This window comes from Lepus europaeus, chromosome 12, assembly GCF_033115175.1.
Source record: "Lepus europaeus isolate LE1 chromosome 12, mLepTim1.pri, whole genome shotgun sequence".
NCBI classification, from domain to species: Eukaryota; Metazoa; Chordata; class Mammalia; order Lagomorpha; family Leporidae; genus Lepus; species Lepus europaeus.
The window spans coordinates 76,554,781-76,576,238 of record NC_084838.1 but is presented as its reverse complement, the minus strand read 5'-3'; the positions used below and the strand labels follow the sequence as shown (position 1 = coordinate 76,576,238).

The following is a 21,458-nucleotide window of genomic DNA, read 5'->3' as shown; positions in this document are numbered from 1 at the left end:
TACTGAGCTCACACAGCAAAGACACCTCAGGGTTGCAGTGCCAGACAAGCGTAGGGTGGGATTGAATCTGTCTCTGTGAATCCTGTGCTATGTGCCCTTCAGACTTAGATGGGCACATTAAGGAGCCATGTACCTTAAATGAGGCCCTTATCTGTTGTTTCTAGGAAGTTCTTCTAAAGGAAATTTGGATAAAATTGCCCATGATATTTGTGTTTTCCATAATCCACTGGAAGCCACTTAACCAGAGGGCCCTGAGCTCCACCACGTACCCTTTCTGTTCAAAGCATGAACCATGCTTCAAGGTCTGAAAGGTCCTTGCTTTTGGAAACCTCCCTTACACGGACAGCAGAAGTACTGTTCTCAGGGGTTGAGGGGAGGAAACCACAATGTTTGGAAAGAACCTGGGTCTGATTTGTATGAAGCCAGACTCTCGTCTCTAGGGAAGCAATAGGAATGTTCATCTAGTAAACCATGGTTATCTTCTAGCTAGGGTCCATCAGGGGATGGGGGAGACATGGTCCTTCTCCTGCAGGTGGCACTTATAGCTCCAAAGTGGCAGCGTCCTTTATGACTGGGACTGGCCTAAGCACTAGAGGAGCTCGCTGAGGTTGTGGTGGGCAGCTGAGTGGACTCAGGTTCACCCCAAGGGTAGCGAGTCAGTCAGAGGCCCCTGGCCCTCCCGCACTCGTCTGCAGCCGCTTTCAAGAGTTTACTTCCCATCCGTCTGTCCAGGTGTAACAGGGGCTCTCCCAAAGTGAGGACGGCAGACACACATTGTAGCATTCACTGCAGATGTCTCCAGATCACAGGGCTCCTGCCTGTTGGGGTTCTTTACATCCTTGCTGTCTGTTCATGATACACAGACGAGGCCAGAAGACGAATTAGTGATAAGACAGGAAACCAAACCTCTCTACACGTTTCTCTGGAAATAGGCAAAGCAATTTTTTTAATAGCCATATTTTCCAGTTTCAACTATAACAGCAACTCACAGAATTTTAAATCCAGGGTCTATGGGGAAGTGAGTCTTAGCAGCCAGCAGGGCACTGTTTCTTCAAGAGTATTTTCCACAACACTTATCACTGGGAAACCATGGGTCAAAATGTTTAAGAGGCCCTGCTTCCTACATTCCCCATCCTTTGAATATTCAACATGAAAAGTCACCTGTGGCTGGCATTTGCCAACCTTTCTTGACTATGTGGGGTCCTTTGTTCCCTGTGTCAGAGCAGTAACATGCACGCAGGAACAAGTTCAGTCTCATCAAGGAGGCCAAAAAAATGAAGCCACGCACCAGAAGCAGGAGAGCCAGCGACGACAAAGCCGTCCTGGGAGACCACTGGGGACCCAGCACCGCCTCCAGGTGCTACTGGTGTGGACAGCAGTGGCTTGCAAAAGTTTTCAAGAACATTTTTGTTTCCCTTAAATTTACTTAAATAATTCTTTCTAGAATGCTCCTAGGATCCCAGTTCAACTTAGAGCAGATTACCCCTCCGCAGCCCGAACGAGAGTGAGTCGGCCATTGGGTTTAGTAGTACTCCGCATTCGTATTCGTATGTATCAGCCACGGACCCGAGTAGTGTGCCGACTGCAGAAAGAAATTCTCCAGAGGCTCTCCGTCGGGGGGCGGGGGCGGGGGAGGCAGAAAGCCAATAAGCAATTAAACAAGTTGATATGTAATTACAAATTATGACACATGCTACAGGGAGAATGAGCTACGAATGGTCGGATTGAGCTTAAATTTGCAATCATTTTTTAATTGACCCAGATGCAGAAAGATCTGTAGCAGCTGTCTTTATGGTTTTCTTGGTATTCAGCTCAGCACTAGCGTTGGAGCCACGTAACACAGCTTCTCCTCGTCTTGTTTTCCCAGCCCAGCGGAGCAAAATGAGAGCGCAGTGAGCCGGCCCAGCCTCTCTCCCAGCCGTCCGCGACGCCCACCATGAACCACTTGGAGGGCTCCACGGAGGTGGAGGTGACCGACGAGGCGGCAGGCGGGGAGGTGAACGAGTCGGTGGAGGCCGACCTGGAGCGCCCCGAGGTGGAGGAGGAGCAGCAGCAGGCGCTGCAGCAGCCGCAGCCACACTATGCGGGCCGCCACCCGCGCGGGCGCGCCGTCGTCCAGGACCCCCGCGCCCAGCAGCAGGAGGAGGAGGAGCGCGGAGACTGCCTGGCGCGCTCCGCCAGCACCGAGAGCGGCTTCCACAACCACACGGACACGGCCGAGGGCGACGTGATCGCCGCGGCCCGCGACGGCTACGACGCCGAGGACGAGAGCGCCTACGCCGTGCAGTACCGGCCGGAGGCCGAGGAGTACACGGAGCAGGCGGAGGCCGAGCACGCCGAGGCCACGCACCGCCGGGCGCTGCCCAACCACCTGCACTTCCACTCGCTGGAGCACGAGGAGGCCATGAACGCCGCCTACTCGGGCTACGTCTACACGCACCGGCTCTTCCACCGCGGTGAGGACGAGCCCTACGCCGAGCCCTACGCCGACTACGGCGGCCTCCAGGAGCACGTGTACGAGGAGATCGGGGACGCGCCCGAGCTGGACGCGCGCGACGGGCTGCGGCTCTACGAGCAGGAGCGCGACGAGGCGGCCGCCTACCGGCAGGAGGCCCTGGGCGCGCGGCTGCACCACTACGATGAGCGCTCCGACGGCGAGTCCGACAGCCCCGAGAAGGAGGCCGAGTTCGCGCCCTACCCGCGCATGGACAGCTACGAGCAGGAGGAGGACATCGACCAGATCGTGGCCGAGGTCAAGCAGAGCATGAGCTCGCAGAGCCTCGACAAGGCTGCCGAGGACATGCCTGAGGCCGAGCAGGACCTGGAGCGCGCCCCCACCCCGGGCGGGGGCCGCCCCGACAGCCCCGGGCTGCAGGCGCCGGCCGGGCAGCAGCGGGCGGCGGGGCCGGCGGGCGGCGAGGCCGGGCAGCGGTACAGCAAGGAGAAGAGGGACGCCATCTCGCTGGCCATCAAGGACATCAAGGAGGCCATCGAGGAGGTGAAAACCAGGACCATCCGTTCGCCTTACACCCCCGACGAGCCCAAAGAGCCCATCTGGGTCATGCGCCAGGACATTAGCCCCACCAGGGACTGTGACGACCAGAGGCCCGCGGACGGAGACGTAAGTCTGGGCGGGCGCGATGGCCAGCTCGGCTCCACTGTGGCGGGGAGGGGGCGAGACGGCTGCTCTGCGGCCTTGTGTGTCACTGGGAGGTGACTTTGTGGGATACATGGTCTGGAGGCGCGTGAAGAATTTTCGGCGTCCGTAAGCCTCAAGCAGTGTGCACTCATAGCGGAGCGCTGTAATCCAGTGGTTCCCCCATGGGTCCTGCAGGGTTGTTGAGAGATTACTGGGTGCTGCATCCCCAGCGACCCAGAATTTGCCTTTCTGATGCCAACTTGAAAAAAAAAAAAAAAGTCCATACTAAGTAAGGAGATTCTATTGGAAAGGGTTTTTGCAAAGCGGAGAAAGTATTGATCCACGAAGGAGAGCTTGCAATAGGAGAGCTCTGGCTTTCAGATCTACCAGGGTCTTTAGGGTTAGGCAGGAAGGGGTTTTTCTTTTACAGACAGTAAGCAGGGCTGGAAAGATGGGAAAAAGTGGCTCCAACTCGTTGTACCGCAGAGGGTTTGCAGCTGAGACAGCCCGTCTCCGGCGGGACTGTGTGCTGCCTGCAGTTTCCGCACCTGGGCCAAGGAGGGAGGCTGAACCACACTGGGGCTAACAAGCCTGTTGTGATTAATCACAGTGCCGCTGATCAGGTGCGGTGCAGAGAATGGTCGGAGGCTCCGTGTCTGCCCCAGAGCCGGGTGAAGCGGGGCCGCCTGGGAGGAGCCTTCTCTAAGTCCTGTGCCCAAGATTGGGAGGTGTCTCAGTCTTCCCTGTTTTCCAGGATGGCAGGGCAGGGCTGGGGGAGCTGACTGCTGTGGCTTCGCGTTCCCAGGGGGTGCTGCTGGCAACTCGATGCTCTAAGGCAGCCCCTTAGAGATGGGGGTGGGCGGCATGGCCTCTGGAACCATCTCCCAGAAGGGTTCCTGCAATTTTATTCGTACATCTTGTGGGCTTCAGAATTTTTCCTTCTGGGAGTACTAGCACAACCTTCCCCCTTCAGAAAAAATTATATATGTTTTCAGTTGTAAACCGAGGAGCTAGCTGAGCTGTGGCTTTCTCCGTTGGCATTTTGTTCCATTATTGAAATACCTAAGACATTAGGTAACATGGCAAGCTTGGGTGCACAGTAAATCAAGAAGGCTAACCTTGGCCCCTACTTCCTAGCCATAAAGATTTTCTCTCCGTTCCGATTCTCTTGAGTACTTTTTAAGCACTTGCATTTAAATACGGAGCTTGGGTTAAGAGAAGAGTCCAGAGGTTAAAGTCGGTGTCTTTGAATTTTGCATTTTATGATTGCACCGGGCTCTTTTTTTCAGTGTACCACTACCCTAAGCTCTTCGTTGATTTGATTACTTGCAAAGGTCTGTGCGGGTCAGAGCGGTGGTGTGCAAACCGCCTGTGTTTGCTCGTAGTCTGTTCAATTGCTAGCACTTTCAGCAGATTGAAAACAGGATGGGAAGGAATTGCCTCCTTCCCAGCCAGGGGTGGCATCAGGTCAGTTAGTTCAGATGGGCCTTGTATCTCTGATTTCAGGGCTTCTGAGTCAGTTCAAAACAGGTGCGCTCACAGGTAGACTTTGCTTTGACCTCCAGCTGTCTCCAGGTTCCTCCCTGTCGGGGGTAGTGATGGGGGTGGGGGGAGGGTTGCAGCAAGGGTTTGTGTAAATGAGGTGGAAAGGGAGCTGGCATGAGGCCAGCCGCACATCTTTTTAGAACCTTGGAGAGCCATCAGAGAAAAAGCTGCAGGCGCGGTTGGTCCAGGGGCGCGTCAGCCTCTTCCACCAGCTTTCTTAGCTGCTCCGGCTCTGTGAAATTTCAGACCTGCAGCTCCCGAGCAGCTCACAGCACAGCCAGCGGTAGCGGCCCTGTGCTTATGTATTTGGATCAGAACAAGGTAACCCTGTGCCGTGATGTTTCATTCAAAAGGTGGAATGATTACAGAAGTTGCAATCATGCATTTGAAGTCAGATTCAGCTTAATGCAAAGCAGTTGGTGAGCAGGGCCGTGAATAGTTAATTCAGAGCAAATCCAAAAACCTGTGCTGTAAAAAAAATCCTCCCAGCCATTTGCAAGCCATTGGAATGTGTAGGATCTATTGCGTTCTGCTGTGCTGTATTTATGGGGGACGCCATCATTTGCTACCCCCTCAGCATTAGAAAATATGTAGTGAGCATTTCTGCCCTGTGTTCTGTTGGAGAAAATGGATGAGAGCCGTTCAAAGCAGTGTGCTCTGAGCTGTGCCTGGGAGGTGCTTTTTAAAAATGCAAGGGACCGGTCCTTCCTCTCCCAGCCACCACACCTGAGATGGGGCCTGTGATGTGTTTTGGTTTGCTTTAGTTCTCCTTTGGAATCTCGAGAATGTGAAAGGTTGAGAATCACCGACTTAAAAGGGGGGAAAAGGTATTATCTGGGCAGGCTTCCCACGGAAGGGCTGTGGATTTGAGACTTGACCAGATCCTTTGCTAACACACGTGCAGTTTGAATAAAAGGGGCTGTCCGGCTGTGATCACGGTCAGCTGGCCAAGGGAAGGCACCCTGGCATTCTTACTGTGAGAGCAGCAGTGTAGCCTCGGAACAGCAGGGTCAGGAACTCCAGGGAAGCAGGCAAGGGCAGAAAGCATCCGCACTACCCCTCCCTAGAGAGAATCGCTCCCTGCTAAGTCGCTGTAACCCTGCTGGCCACTCCCTCCTGACAGCGGCACTTTCCGTATGCAGCAAACTGGCATTTGTTTGCTGGTGACTTGTGCAGATGGGAAGGTAGAATTGTTCAGCTGTAAGAACTGACTTACTAGGTGCTCATCCCTGAGTGAAAATACCTTTTTCCTGACACTGTGAAAACATACTTGCATATGCTTTACTTGTGGTAAGCAATCTCTCTCTCCTAGGTACCGGAGAGTGCCTCCTGCTTGAAAAATGCTCATACAGAGTGACCACTCTGGAAAGTTCCACAGCCTAAGGAGGTCTCTCTTGTAAATATTTTTAACTTTTTAAAATTTTTGTTTACTTAATAAGGAGGGAGAGGGTAAGAGAGAGAATGGGAGGAGAGAGAGGGATGCCCCATCCATTCATTCATTCACCAAATGCCTTGAGCAGCTGGGGCTGGACTGAGGTGGGAGCCAGGAACTCCTTCCAGGTCTCCCACATGGGTGTCAGGAACCCAGTTATTTGAGCCGTCACTGGTGCCTGCTCTGGTCTGCAGTAGAAGGAAGCTGGAGTCTGGAGCTGAATGAAGGCAGGCTTCAAACCCAGGTGCTCCCATATGGGATGCTGGCATCGCCCCATGGCTCTTAACTGTGAGGCCAAATGCCTGTTCCTAGTGAGCTCTCTTTAGGCAACAGAATCATTTTGAGTACAGAACAGAATCAGAGGTTGATGTTAGCAAGCATGCTGTGAATCACAGCGTTTGGGCTGCTTGGAATGATGTGTTGTACAGCTAGGAAGGGTGCTCATCTCGGCTCCCTCCTAAAGTGTCAATGAAACAGTCTGCAGTGCCAAGACTGAGAGCAATGAGCAGCGGTGACCGGGGTGGCGGAGGCACTCCCATGCCCCGGTATTTCCAGTTCTCCTTTCAAACACAGCAGACAGCCCTGGCTCCAGCCACGGGAACCTGCGTGAGCACTGGCATGTGTGGGCTCTGGGCAGGAACTCCCCGAGGCCCCGCTGTTATAAACCCTGCAGCCTATGAAGGCGGCAGGGTTACAAGGTGACAGCGCCTCTATCAGATTGAGTCCCGAGGGCCAGCATGCCCGGGGCTCCTGGCTGACCTGTGTGGGACGTGAACTGTGAGAGATGAGTCAGCCTTTGTTGTTTTAAGCCACAGGGATTTGGGGGTGGTTTGTTACAGCAAAGCCTGGGCAATGCTAACACAGCTTTCTGTTTTCTGTGTTCTGCTAAGGGTTGGTGCCATAGGTCTCCCCGGAAAGGCTCAGGGATTTGAGCCACTAGACCCCTTGGTGGGTAGGACTGTGGGCGTGTGGCTGAAAAAAAAATCAGAATCGTGTGAAAAGTTGTCAGGGGCAACGTGAGGGTTCCCCCTGCCTGCTCCAGCTCGTGCAGCCGGAGAGGTGCCTGTGAACAGAGGTGGGCCTGAGGAGCTGGGGGAAGGGGGGGCATAGCCACAGCTGAAAATGCAGCCAGGTATGTTGGGGAACACGGAGCCCGCTAAGCAGTGAGACCCCGGAGAGGGCCTTAGAATTCTGAGTTCTCAGTAGCAAGTTCTAGCATTCCTCCCTGGGAAGCAGGCCAAAGACCTTAGAGACTGATGTTTGGGGGTTTCCAGCACAACGTGTGGGCCCTGTGTGATCACCTTGCAGTGGAGGTCACTGCCCCTCAGGGACCCTCCAATAAGCTTTTAGGGTACCCCCTCCTAAATACTAAGACAGGCTCACCAGATGCTTGAAGAATATCTCCTTTTTAAAAAAGATTTATTTTGTTTGAAAGGCAGGGTTACAGAGAGAGGGAGAGAGAAACAGATCTCCCATCTGTTGGTTCACTCCCCAAATGGCCACAACAGGCAGAGCTGGGCTCTTCTGAAGTCAGGAAACAGGAGCTGCTTCTGGGTCTCCCACGTGGGTGCAGGGGCCCAAGGACTTGGGCCATCCTCTGCTGCTTTCCCAGACCATTAGTAGGGAGCTAGATCAGAAGAGGAGCGGCCAGGACTCAGACTGGCACTGATATGGGATGCTGGCACCGCAGGTGTCAGCCCCCTCAAAGAATCTCTCTCACACAAGGGACAAAGACATGAAAGAAGCAAATGGAAAAAGACTCTTGGTGAAACATAACGAGGAAAGACCATAAACACTAGGAATCCTTGTCTCCAGAAAGTTAGCAGAAGGTAAGGGAGCCATTAAATTAGGATGTCATTTTTCTAAAAGAACATTTTATTTTAAACTAAAAAAGAAATGGCAGAAAAATTTAAAAATTAGGTTGGAAGGCGTACAGAGGAAAACGTCGAAGCAATAAACAACACACAATGATGGAAATTAGTAGGAACATAAGTAAAATGGAGAAACTATGAAGAAGTAATTGCTAGAGTCAATGGTATACCAGTTTCCAGATCAAAAGATTGCACTGGGTACCTGTGGAGAGCAATGACATTAAAGAGACCCACAGAAGTTTCAGGAGAGATGGGAGAAAGAGAAGCCCCTCTTGGCCTTCAGAGAGTCCCAAACAGGCGACAGATGACCAGGAGTCGCCGAGGTGGGGGTCTGCACCCAGTCTGATTTCCTATCCAGCGTGAAGGTGAAGGGTTGCAGGGTCCCCGGGCATTTTGCCTTCCCAGTAGCCTTTGAGAGAATTGCCCCACCCAAACGGGAGAATCAACCAAGAAAACAGACGTGAGATCTGGGGCACAGGGACTCTGACAGGAGAAGGCAGCAGAGGGACTGTGGAGGTGAGGGGAAGGGAGACCCCGGGAGGCCGTCGTGCAGAAGGCTGAGGTCACAGCAGGTCCAGTGTGGACTTGAGAGGACAAGACTGCAGGCGGGAGGGCTCCAGAAAGAGAACCGAGATCTGACGCGTTTGGACTGCCCTCTACCAGTGGCAGTGGTAGAGGGGTTTAGCAGGGTTTGGCATGAACTCTTGATGAGCACATAGAAAAGACTAAGCAAACGAAACTCCGCTCAGTCGTGGCCCATAGCAAAAGCAGTAGTCACACGGAGAAGGCAGGCAGCAGGGGCCCAGCGGGAAGGGCGTGTGTGCAGTCTCCAGGGCGAAAGCACCCGCCTGCTAACCCAAAACATGTGATTTTGAGAGGATGCAGCGACATGCCGTGGGAAAGAGGTCAATCTTCAACACTGAGGTAGAAGAAATATTGTCGAAAACTGGAGTGACAAGAGTATACACACGGTATTTTGGAATACGGGAGTCAATACCCATAGAAAGTGCTGGAAGGGCCAGAAAGGGGATCATGGAAGGTGGGGGAGGGAAAGACCTCCGTGTTGGCAGTGTTTGCTGTGATGTGTGCAGTGTGGGCTCACTCTTCAGACTCAGCAGGGCCTCCCAACAGTGCATGGAAAATGTGTATTATGAAAAACCGCGTGGCCTTCAACGTTGTTTTTGCACCAAGACAACTGGCTTCTCATTCCATTTCCCAAAAACCTTCGGCCGTCCCCTTGTATGTCCATGTATTTCTTTGGCTTAAATTAAAAGCATAAAGGAGTTGGGACAATTACTCAGAGATTGTCCACTGTAAAAAGGCACCATCTCGTTAACTGTTTTCTTGGAAGAAAATCGAGACAGGCAGACGCTTCTGTTATCCACGGTGTGTGCACGTTTTTGAGTAAACGGCCGCCTGATGGGCAGTGTTGTGTGCTAAGTTTTCCCTGCTAATTTCAGGCTGTGTTTCTATTAAGCGTGCAGGTTTCCATTCGATTTATTTTACGCAGCAGTTCAGGGCGGGGGCTGCGCCACTTAAGATGAAGAACACTAATTGGGAGAGAGGAGTTGCCCCTTGAGGGTGAAACCTGTGAAGTGTTGGGAGCTTGGGCTGGAGAGAGGCTTATTAGAGTGGGGACCACGGAGCATTTGTGGAAGGGGGTGGGGCAGCAGGAAAGGTAACTGCTGTGGGAGTGGGGCCTGCTGAGGTCAGGTGTGGGGGTTCTGTTTTCCGCTCAGCTCTGTATCGTTGTGTGCATTCGTGGTGTTGAGATGCCGTCTTTTACCAGGGTGTCTCTAATGGCCCGTTCTGCGACTTCGTCGTGGCCGTCACAAGTCGCATCCCTGCCGGCGGGGAGTCACGCTCTAAATGGCAGAACGTCGCTGTGGGTAGCAGCAACAGAAGCGAGCTATTTTTCCACGAAATGTGACGACCTGCTATGACTAGAGTACTTTTTTTTAAGCTGCAATAATCTGACTGTTGCATCTTCAAAATGAAAAGATGTGACCTTGCAGTCCCAGGCGAAGAGCACATGATTCGTTTCAATCATGAAAAGAGCAAAAGGAGCCTAGGAGAACGTTTGCTGAGGTTCTCTCTTGGATTTTGCAGTCTTGTCTCCAATTATCTGAGCTCGCCTTTCGAGCGTCCCCCGTCAGCTCACTCCAGGTAAGCCCTGGAACCTGGCAGGTGCCTCCCCCACTAACATCAGACCATCACCATGTCAGACTCATGCAAGCACAGAAGGCAAGCTTTGCCATTACTTTGTGCTGAATGGAAAGAAAGAAGGTGATGGGGAAGATCGATTTTTTTTTAAACCCCAGAATCCAGTGTTTTCTTCTTGCCTGACCCCATGCCCGAGAGGACTCTCTCCTTTTTAATGACTTCTCTCACCACCCAGCTTGGACATGAAGCTGCATGCAGCAACTGGGAAGGAAGTGGACAGTGAAGCCGGGGAAATGTCCATCACTTCCCGGTTACACCTGCAGCATGGAGGACCACAGCTTGGGTGTCTGACATGCTCCCCTGCTGATACTCAGGACATCACCCTGGTGTGCAGGAAAACTGTGCCCCCCCCAAGCTGTCCACTCTGTGGACTGAGTGTATACCTGGGAGGGTGAAAGGTACAGGAGAAGAACAGGAGTGCCCTAGATACTTGAATTCCAGGTGGAACCCAGTTAAAATCCAGGGGCCCATGTAGTTACAGAGGACCCAGAAACGTGATTTGTCTCTAAACAGGATCCTTTTTTTAAGTGAAAAACAGTTGCATGACAGCTGGCCCCATGTCTCTGGTGCAGAAATTCAGTTCTTCAATCCACGTTTTGTGAAGCCTGTCTTGGGAGCAGCCATGGGAGGGGCTGCAGTTCGGTTTAGACGCAGGCCACCTCCCTCTCCACCCTCTGGAGGGCCCCTCCCTCAGCAGGTGTTCTGTTGCCCCTGTGTGGTGACATCTGGCCCCCAGCCCCTGGCTGCTGAGCTGGTTGACCTCGTGGGCGGACCCTGCCAGTGGGTTCTAAAATGTAAATAAATAAGGCTGAGAAGGGATTGGAGAGATGGGGAACCACACTGGGCACTTTGGCCTCTGTTTTCCCACACGGGACAGCTAAAAATCGAGCTCCTGTGATGCAGGGGAGCTGTGAAAAGTGATTTGTCTTTATGTATCATCCCCTGTAAGATGACAAATGCCACTTTCTGCTTATCCAGCCTGGCCTCCATCCATCTCTGGCTCCCATCTCAGTCCAGATCTCATTCACATTCGTAAAAGCAGGGCCTTCTTCTATTTTTTTAAAAAGATTTATTTCATGTATTGGAAAGGCAGAGCCAGAGACAGACACAGAGATTTTCTACCTACTGGTTCACTCTGAAATGCCTGCAACAGCCAGGCTGGGCCAGGCCAAAGCCAGGAGACTGAAACTCCATCCAGGTCTCTCACATGGGTGGCAGGGACCCAAGCACTTGGGCCATCTTCTCTTGCTTTCCCAGTTGCATTAGCAGAGAGCTGGGTCAGAAGTTGACCAGCCAAGGCTCAGGTGGAACTTGAAAATGGGATGCTGGCATCTCAGGTGGCAGCTTAACCCACTGCACCACAACACCAGCCCCTAGGGCCTCCCTCTTTAAACAGAAAAATCTCAGGATTCCCAGACATGCAGATGGGAGTCTCTGCAGGCAGTGTCAGCACAGGTATTTGAGACCCCACACTGGTAACCACCGACTTAAACTGCAGACTGTCATTTCACACTTCCTTAGCATCCTGTTTCCTACTTCTCATATGTGTGTTAGCCTCTTCCTCATGTTCAGTCTACTGAGGGCAAAGTCACTGTCTTGTGCCTCCCCTCTGTCTCTCAGAGCAAGTCAGAGAGAAGTTCAGTAGGTTTCTGTTACAGGCAAATCTGCCTTAGCGTCCACACGCTGTCACTGTCTTGGGTTGGACACCTGCTTTTCTCCTGGGCCTCAGTTACCTCGTCTGTAGGATGAGTTACCAGACTGCCTTCAGTCTGGGACTGAGAGAGAAGATGGCTTTGCAAGTATTGAGTCTTCCATGGAAACGTATGTGACAGAGGGAACACAAGGTTGCTGTGTTAGTTGCCCAAGGAAGTCAGGCTCACTTAGCGTTTAGGGCAGGTCATGAGCAACCTGGATTAGGGGCAGCTGGCCTTCAGCACCCCTTCCCCACCTTCTCTGGGCTGGGGTTTCCCTCTGCTGCCCCCAGAACTGCACTCCCTTGCTGGGCAGCCCATCTGGATGGGTCCTCCAAGGGACCCTTGTTCCCAGCTCCCCCTAAGCAGCACTGTACCATCAGCTCTTGTTCCCAGGGTTGAGTCTGATAAGCCAAGCCAAACTGCTGACTCATGAGAATGGAGACGGGCAACGTGCACCTTTCCCTTCAGATAACATGTACCTGCCATGGGCATCCCCTTCTCCTTTCCAGGGAGCAACGGAGAAAGCATCCGGAGTCAAACCCATTTCCATACTGACACCTCTTCGAAGCCAGCCCCTCTCTTGCTGGAGACAGAGGTGTCCCCAGAATCCCAGGAAGAAGGGCTTGGCGTGCACACCTGCCCTGATCGCCTGTATTTGGTGCCCACCTTTGGATTTTCTTGTTGTTGCTGTCAGTCTCGAGAAAGATGTTGTAAGGAGGTGGAGGCGCACCCTGGCTGCAACCGGGCCCTTGATTTCCTCTGTGCCCTGAAACCAGTGGGCTCCTGAAATGTATTTTTTTAACTGTTGCTAGGAGACTGCTGACCAGGGTCAAGTGCACATGCTAATTGATTAAGACTCATTAGCGACGTCCTGTCCGGTTGACCTTGCAGTTCTGTTGCCAAGCTCGCTCTCAAGGGCAAGTGAAAGCAGTTCTGCTGCCATGTGAGTGAGCGACTGTGTATGTGTGGTATATGTGTGGTAGGGGGCTGTGTGTGTGTGCGTTGTATGTGTGTGTGGTGTGGGAGTGGGAGGGAGGGAGGAGGACACCTGTTAAGCTATTCTAAGCTGGGAGGCTTCCTCCTGCTGGTCCACTCTGCCCCAGAGTTCGGGCCAGCCCTGGCTTTCCCAGGGTTGAGCAGCCACGAGTGGTGTTGAAACGGGATCTGAAGTCAACAGAATGTAGGACATCCCCAGGTGTGGTGTGGTGAGGGGGAGGGGGCATCTCAGGACAGTTAGCGCTGTTCTCTGTCCAGTGGCCTGAAGTGTCCTCATCCCAGTTCTCCTGAGCCTCTGAGAAAGCATACACATCCCGGCGTGGGCTGGGGAACTAGCGGCTTTCACTGTATGCTGAGGACGGTTTAGGATAAAGGGCACTGGCGGGCCCTCCGCATCAGCATCCCAGAAGCACAACTTCAGAACCAAGGGAGCTCCTGCCAGGAGAGCAGCGATGGGCGCCCGCGTGCCCTGGCCAGGCAGACCTCAGGGCTGGGAAGCCTCTCTGCAGATCAGTGGCTGATGTCTGAGGACTGCGTCTCTTCTCCTCCGCAGTACAAAGGGCCATCAGCTGAGCGAGCTGACCTGGTCATAGTTCCCTCTGGGTGTAACTGAGCCCCAGGCGCATCAGAACCGGGGCCTGGCCACAGAGCTGCCCTGTTCCTCATCTTGCCAGTGAACTCGAGAGAGTTGTGACCAGTGTCCCTTAGACGCGTATTGAAAATCCATCGTAAAATTGATCAGGTACTCATCCAGCAAATTTCATTTAGTTCTCCTGTGGATCAGGCAGTGTGCAAAACCCGGGGGATCCAGCAGCGATGGGCAGAGCAGATGCAGGCCCTGCCTGTGCAGGGTGTATCTTGTACCCAGGGCTAGTCCTGGTGAGCCCTGCCCCTCCCCCCCCCAGGCTCACAGCTGAATCTATTTATTGTCTCAGTTATGTAGCCCCACATAACTGCACCAAAACTTAGTGCCATAAAACTACCCTGTGTTGCTTGTCTCACAGCCTCTCTACCTCTGGGTCCCTTGGAGACTGTGAGCGGGGTGCCCAGTGGCCTGTAGTCATCTTGGGGCCACACTGCAGGAAGATCTGCTTCCAGGCTTCTAAGCTGCCTGGGTTCCCTAGGGACTGCCAGAGGCGGCTTCAGTTCTAGTCCTGGCAGGCCCTCTCTGGCCCAGCAGTTCGGATAATAAAGGAGGCAAGAGAAGAAGGCCCAGTGGGAGAGCAGACATTGTGGTCTTATGTAAGCCAGTCTCCCAGAGTGACAGCCCGTCTCTTAGAAGGGTTCTGTGGCTGGTGCCCCCTCACCAGGGAGGGGAGAATGCCAGCTCTCCAGGAGATGGCGACCCGGAGGTCTGCTGACCACATTTGCTGTCAGGATCTTATGCCCAGCCTAAAACCAAAGAGCACCACAGCTGCCGGTCTTGTCCGCCGCCGCTGAGCGTGTCAGCGTTTCCAGCACCCAAGCTGTCCTGGTTCTGTTTGGCCGAGGGCGGGCAGCTCAGCAGGTCCCTCGGTGACCCACAGAGAGTGAAGCCGAGTGGCGCAAAGGGGAGTGTGTGTGTGAGCCAGCATGGGGCAGGTGGGGTGGGGGGGACAGGCCACCAGGTCCCTGGAAGTTGGGAATTGGGCGTTGTCCTTCAAATAGGAGGATCTTGACTTTGTTCTCAAGGGACTGCCAACGTCCAAGGAATTGTGTCTAAAGATTCTCAAGGCAGGGCTTTTCAACCACTGTGCTGAGGACACCCCACCCCCGCCACTGGACCTCGCGGTGGGAGTGACCTGCGCTGGAGGTAGCTGTCTGGGAGGGGACAGGCCTCGGGGCTGACTGGCTTCTGGCGCTTTGCTTTCTCCCTGGGGGGTGCCACGTGGGTCTGTTCCCTGTGACTCCATCTCAGGCCGCCTGGCCGCTGGGGACATTTCCCTTCACAGCTGGGATCCATTATTGATGGGGCCTGGGGAAGGTGGTGGTGAATAATTCAGCAGGTTTCAGGTGCAGAAAGAACATTAGAGGGAAGAAGGAAGGGACACAAGAGAGGGAACAAGGGAGGGAATGGGGACTTGCTCCGCGCCAACAGGACGCTGTGTATCGATCCTCTCTGGAGTTTTCAGGACGGCCTGCCCGGGGTTTTCAGTGGTGTGTGTGCGGTGGTTCTCTGGCCAAGAGCTGAAAAGGCTCCCGGAGCGCCAGTGAGGACTCGGCTTCGGCCAGCCTGTCCCGGGCGCCTCGGGCATGCAGAGGAGAGCGGCTCTCAGGAGTGACAGTGGGCAAGGTGGCCTTGCCCCGAGCTAGGCAGGGACAGCTAAGGGGCGGGAGGGTTCCGCCTGGACACGTGAGAATCAACACCCAGAGATCTTTGCCCCAAAACAAGGGCTGGAGAGAAGCAAGTGTTTGGAGAACCACCCCGGGCTGTGAACAGGGAAGGGAGGCCGCCCGCACTGTGCAGCATTTGGCAAAGGGCTTTGTCCAGTGGCGGCTGGCAGCTCCCGCCATGGCTGCAGACTGACCTGGGTCACGGGGACTGGGACATGCCTGGCTGCAGGAGTGGAGAGGAACACAAGAGCCAGGAGCAAGGGCCAAGCCGTCGTCACTCTGGCCCCGTCGCCACGTTGGCCTGCACGGTTCATCGATGGCACAGGAAGGGTGGGTTTTCCATCTGTGGCCCGTTCAGATCCCTTTCATCTCTCTTCTGCCTTCTGGCCCTGTCACAGTGCATTAACTGAACAGCTGGGCTCGGAGACAGACCTGTCGGTGTCTCATGAGGGCTCCACAGAGGAAGGAGGCTGAGGCCGTCTCTGAGCAGGACAGCCTGTCACGTATCCGGGTCCTTCCCCCTGGCTGTGGTTCACCAGAGGCCCATCAGCTCTGGACTCTCCCAGCCCCCTCTCATCTAGGGCCTTCAGACCACCCTGCTGCCCCCATTCCCATGAGTTCTCCCTCCAGCTCAGTCCTACCTTAGCTGGTCTTGATCTTCCCCTGGCCTGCTCTGGCCAGTGGATACAGTCCAGCCCTCGAGCCTCATTTAGGGTATCTGTGGCTTTGGCGCAAATCTCGCTGGCCGTGAGGACAGGTCTTGTCCGAGTGTGTGTAGCTGGCTGGCAATATACCCTTTACTCACATTGCCAGGCAAGGCTGCCACAGGCACTGGGTGGAGGTGAGCGGGGCCTCCAGGCCCACCCCCCACATCCAGGCGCACTCTGATGCAGGTCCCCAGATAGCTTTGGCCGCTGACGCCTACCCCTTCCTCCCACAGGAGCTGGGTGCATTGTCACAGGTTCTATAAACATAGCAGAGTTCAGAGCATGTGCAAGTTCTGGGTAGCACCTCGGAGGCGAGTTCATTTTCCCCAGAAATAGTCAGCTCCACTGTCAGCGAGGGGAAGGCAAGCCCTTCTCCCAGACATCCGCTGATGGTGCCAGCAGCTTCCTGGCCACCAAGGGGTTACTGCAGAGGGGTCAGATGCCCTGGGAGGTGGTCAGGTCTCCTGTTACCACCTGCATTATTGATACCACTGGAAAGAGTCCACGCCGGGGCCCAGGGCACAGAGAGTGGAGCCACTGGCACTGGCCCGGCTGCCCTTGCTGTAGCTGCAGAGATGGAGAACTTTTGGATGTACCAGTTTGAGTGTCACGAAGCAGAGGTAGGTGGACGCTCAGGCCGCTGGGCTTATGGTTCCCTCCTCCGGTCCTGGCGGCCTGCAGGTGGGGCTCTGAGTTTGCCTAGATGCTAACAGTCAGTGGTAGAGGAGGAATGGGGGCTGTGAGTGGGTGACCCTGAGGGACGTGGGAAGAAGAGTGGGCTCTGCATGGAGCTTGCAAGCCTGTGCTGGCCTGGAGAGAGCAGAGGCCCTCAGGCCCCCTAGAAAGGGAGCTTGGGACGTGTGCTGGCTACTGTCTGGCCATTGGCTTTGCATTCTGACAAGTAGTGACTCTGGGCACGGCGGCCTCCAGCCACATGCTCTCCGCAGCGTCTTTGGCTTCCATGAAGCTGGTGAAAATGAGTGGCAGTGGGCGAGGAGCTGGGTGCGGCGTGCCCTCATACGCTGCAGGCACTCGGGAAGCCCTCCGGATGCGGGGACCAGGGCTGTTCTTAGCAGGTGACAGCTGACGCTGCGGCGAAGCGTCTGTTCCCAGCAGAGTTGGAAGTGACTTTGGTGTCTCCTCCTGCTGGGCTCAGGACCAATGGCTGGGGAGTGAAAGTGTGGGAGCCCATCAAGGAACAGGTGGACTTCAAAAGGGGAATGAGCGAGAGCCCCCCTCCTTCCTCCGAGTTGCAGCGCATCTCAAAGTGGGAAAGAGGACCTCTGCTGGGGCAGCAGCTTCAGCAGGCGGTGGACAGTTTCCCCACTCCCTGGGGACTCTGGCTTGCAATCGGTTGCTCAAGCTTTTGCATCTCAGGACATGGCTGCAGAAGCTTAGAGCCCTGTTTGAGCACAGTGAGCTATGCGCATGGCCCCGATGATGAAGTTGTGTGAAGAACTTGCTGTGCTGCTCTTGGAGGCAGGGGCCGGGCCTCCGCTCCTCACTCGGGCTTCACTGGCTTGGGGCTGGGAACAGGACACCTCGCCTGTGGCAGGGAGAGCAGCAGCACGAAAAGTAGCTTAACTGACGGTTGTCTCCGGATGTTCCATTGGCATTAATTGAATCCATTATAAATGTGTATATAAAACACTTCATTAAGCCCAGGCTATTATCATTTTAATGACATAATTATGCCCTGACAATGCTTTTGCTAACTTTCCTACTTTGCCACACTAAGGAAATACAGATGTGCATTGATAATAGTAGAGTTTGAATTAAGAGTGAATAATTATAGATTTCTTAACCAGCTGTGATTTTCAGAAACACAAACATGTCTCAGGGTAAGAAGAAAGTAGTCATACATTTGGGGCTTTTTTTTTTTTTAATCCTAATGTGCCTGGGGTTCATCTAAAGCAACTGAGATCAGTGGAGGACAGGGTACAGTGGTCTGAGAAGACGGACGAAGGCGGATAAACCACTAAGCATAAATGAAAAAGCTGTTTGAGGATTCGGAAACATGAGAAGCACCCTGCCGTCTTAAAGCGCAAGTTCCAGAAAGAACTAGGGCGCGTGTCATGGCCTGCCCCAGGTAACAAATAGGCTCCGAAACCCCACGTGCAGGTACAAACCAGAGTGGCCCAGCTGCAGAGGCGTCGGATGAGCAGGTACTGAGAGTGTGTATGAAACACTGCCTTTGAGAACACTTGCTCACCCGACTGCATCCACTCTGTCGATCACCCTTTGGGAAAGCATCATTTGCAAGTGCTGTCTGCTGGAGAGGGAAGACAGATGATGATCAAAAACTCCAAGAGGAGGAGTTCTGCATGGTTGCACAGCAGATGAAGTTGCAGCCTGCAATGCTGGCATCACATACTGGCGCTGGTTCGAGTCCCGGCTGTTCCACTTCCCAACCAGCTCCCTGCTAATGTGCCTGGGAAAGCAGCAGAAGATGGTTGAAGTGCTTGGACCCCTTCACTTACATGGGGAGACCCAGACAAAGGTCCTAGCTTTGGCCTGTCCCATCTTCAGCCATTACAGCTGTTTGGGGAATGAACCAGCGAATGAAAGATCTCTCTCTCTCTTTCTTTCTCCTTTCTCTAACTCTGCCCTTCAAATAAATAAAAATAAATCATTTTTTAAAAGAAAAAGAACCATAAGAGGGCCAGGCATTGTGGTGCAGTGGTTAAGTCACCACTTGGGACACCTGCGTCCCCTATTGGGGTGCCAGTTTCAATCTTGGCTCCACTTCCAATCCATCCTGATGCTCATGCACACCCTGGGAGGCAGCAGGTGATGATTCAGCCGCATCGGAAACCCAGATAGAGTTCTGGCCCCTGGCTTAGCTGGGCCAGCCCTGGCATTGGGGAGTTCTTCTGTGTCTTCTTCCCTCTATCCATTTTCCTCCCTACCACCATGCCTTGCAAATAAATAAAAAATAAAAAATTTAAAAATAAACAGAATATATGAAATACATTTTTAAAAGGAGTAGAATGAACCCATGGCTGTGAATGGGTAACAACCACCAGATGAACACATGTTCACAGGCACTGTGGCACAGCAGGTAAAGCCAACACCTGCAGTGCCAGCATCCCATATGGGCACTGGTTCAAGTCCCAGCTCCATTTCTGATCCAGCTCTCTGCTATGGCCTGGGAAAGCAGTAGAAGATGGCCCAAGTCCTTGGGCCCCTGCAGCCATGTGGGAGAACCAGAAGAAGCTTTGGATCGGTGCAGCTCCAGCCTTTGTAGCCATCTGGGGAGTGAACCAGCAGATGGAAGACCTCTCTCTCTCTGCCTCTCCTTCTCTGTGTAACTCTAACTTTCAAATAAATAAATCTTAAAAAAAGCAAAAAGACACATGCAGGGTGGCATGTGTTCAGAACCTACTTCAACCTAGTCTTCATTTCTGGTTTTCTGTGATATAAATATCTGTGTACTTTTCCAATTTTTAGCACATTTATTGAACTGTTGTATATTTTTAAGATTATTTAGTTGAGAGGTAGAGTTAGAGACAGTGAGAGGAAGAGACATAGAAAAGGTCTTTCTTCTGTTGGTTCATTCCCAAATGGCTGCTACGGCCGGCATGCTGCATCAATCTGAAGCCAGGAGCCAGGAGCTTCTTCCTGGTCTCCAATTTGGTGCAGGGGCCCAAGCACTTGGGCCATCTTCTGCTTTCCCGGGCCACAGCAGAGAGCTGGATTGGAAGAGGAGCAGCTGGGACTAGAACTGGTGCTCATATGGAATGCCAGTGCCGCAGGCAGAGGATTAACCTAGTGTGCCACAGCGCCAGCCCCAAAGTGTTGTATATTTTATGAGGGGCTCTGTATTAGGCACCAGAGGGGAGGAACACATAAATTAATCACAAATGTTGCCCTCATGGTACTTAGATATTGTGGTTAAAGTGGAGTTATCCTACAGCAGTGTATTCTTATAAACACGAGAAAGCCATGCACTGTAAGAATGGCACAAGCAAAATGCATGCAGAAAATTGTTACAGGAGAGGGATTCCTGTCACCGAGGAGAGCTGGGGAGATGGCACGAATGGGAGAATGTTTGGATGGGAGCTTTGGAGACTCGGGGACTGGGGAGATGGCACGAAGGGGAGAATGTTTGCACGAGAGCTCTGGGGACTCGGGGACTGGGGAGACGGCATGAATGGGAGAATGTTTGGACTGGAGCTTTGGGGACTCAGGGACTGGGAGATGGCACGAATGGGAGAATGTTTGGACTGGAGCTTTGGGGACTCGGGGACTGGGAGATGGCACGAATGGGAGAATGTTTGGACGGGAGCTTTGGGGACTCGGGGACGCATGGAGTTTGGACAGGAGCATGAGCGAGGTGCTGAGCAGAAACACAGGTGTATACTGGGGGCAGAGCAGAGCGCAGTGTGGCTTGGTGACAGGAAGATCCAGCGGGGGAGGAAACGTGGTATAAAGTCAAACACTGGTGTGTCTTCAGCCCAAGGCAGAGTCTAGAATTTCTTCTCCACGTAAAAAGGAGTGGCTAAAGACTCTTGGATTTGCAGGCATCTGGTGCAGCGGTAAAGCCGCCACCTGGGGCGCCCACATGCTGTATGGGTCAGAGTGCTTGATTCCCAGCTACTCCGCTTCCCATCTAGCTTCCCGCTACTGTGTACCCTGGGAAGCAGCAGGTGACGGCCCAAGTATTTGCATTCCTGTCATCCACACAGGAGACTGGAGAGAGGACCAAGGTTAGTGACTTCAGCCTGACCCAGCCCTGGCTGTTGCAGGCATGTGGGGAATGAACCAAAGGATGGGAGCTCTCTTTGTCTTCTACCTCTCAAATGAATAATTTTTTTTAAAGATTGATTTATTTGAAAGAGTTACAGATTGAGAGGAGAGACAGGTTGAGATATCTTTTATCCGCTGGTTCACTCCCTAAATGGCTGCAATGGCCAGGTCTATGCCAGGCCAAAGCCAAGAGCTTCTTCCAGGTCTCCCATGTGGGTGCAGGGGCCCAAGGACTTTGGCCATCTTCCACTGCTTTCCCAGGCCATAGCAGGGAGCTGGATTAGAAGTGGAGCAGCCAGGACTCAAACTGGCACCCATATGAGATGTTGGCACTACAGGCTGTGGCTTCATCCACTGCCACAGCGCCAGCCACAAATGAACAAATTTTTATAAATTTAAGCTATTTGAATTGAGAAATGACTTGATCAGCTTGTTAAAACTGTGTTTAAAACAGGAGTAAATCGGCAGTTAGGGCGCTCTGGTGAAGAAGAGTCGTGCTGCTTAGCTGGAACCATGTGGTTGAGACTCATACAACATCTGGCTGCATGAAACCAGATACCCAGTCTCAGGTTCTGTCAGCTGTCCCATGTATGTGAATCACTCAACAACGCAGTCCTACATGGTGCATTTTTTAAAGATTTATTTATTCAAGATTTATTTATTTATCACTGTTAGAGATCTTCCATCTGCTGGTTCACTCCTCACATGGCCACAGTGGCTGTGTCTGGGCCAGGCCAAAGCCAGGAGCCAGGAGCTTTTCCCAGTTCTCGCATGTGGGTGCAGGGGCCC

General features: G+C 53.3%; 1 protein-coding gene across 1 annotated transcript in view; it reads left to right on the top strand.

Moving 5' to 3' along the window:
• APBA1 (amyloid beta precursor protein binding family A member 1) overlaps positions 1–21,458 on the top strand; it is a 220,331-nt gene that overhangs the window by 153,282 nt on the left and 45,591 nt on the right. Inside the window, exon 2 of the mRNA XM_062208389.1 lies at positions 1,868–3,121. Coding sequence (XP_062064373.1) covers positions 1,937–3,121 — 1,185 coding nt within the window. The 5' untranslated portion in view covers positions 1,868–1,936. The remainder of the gene's footprint in view (positions 1–1,867; positions 3,122–21,458) is intronic.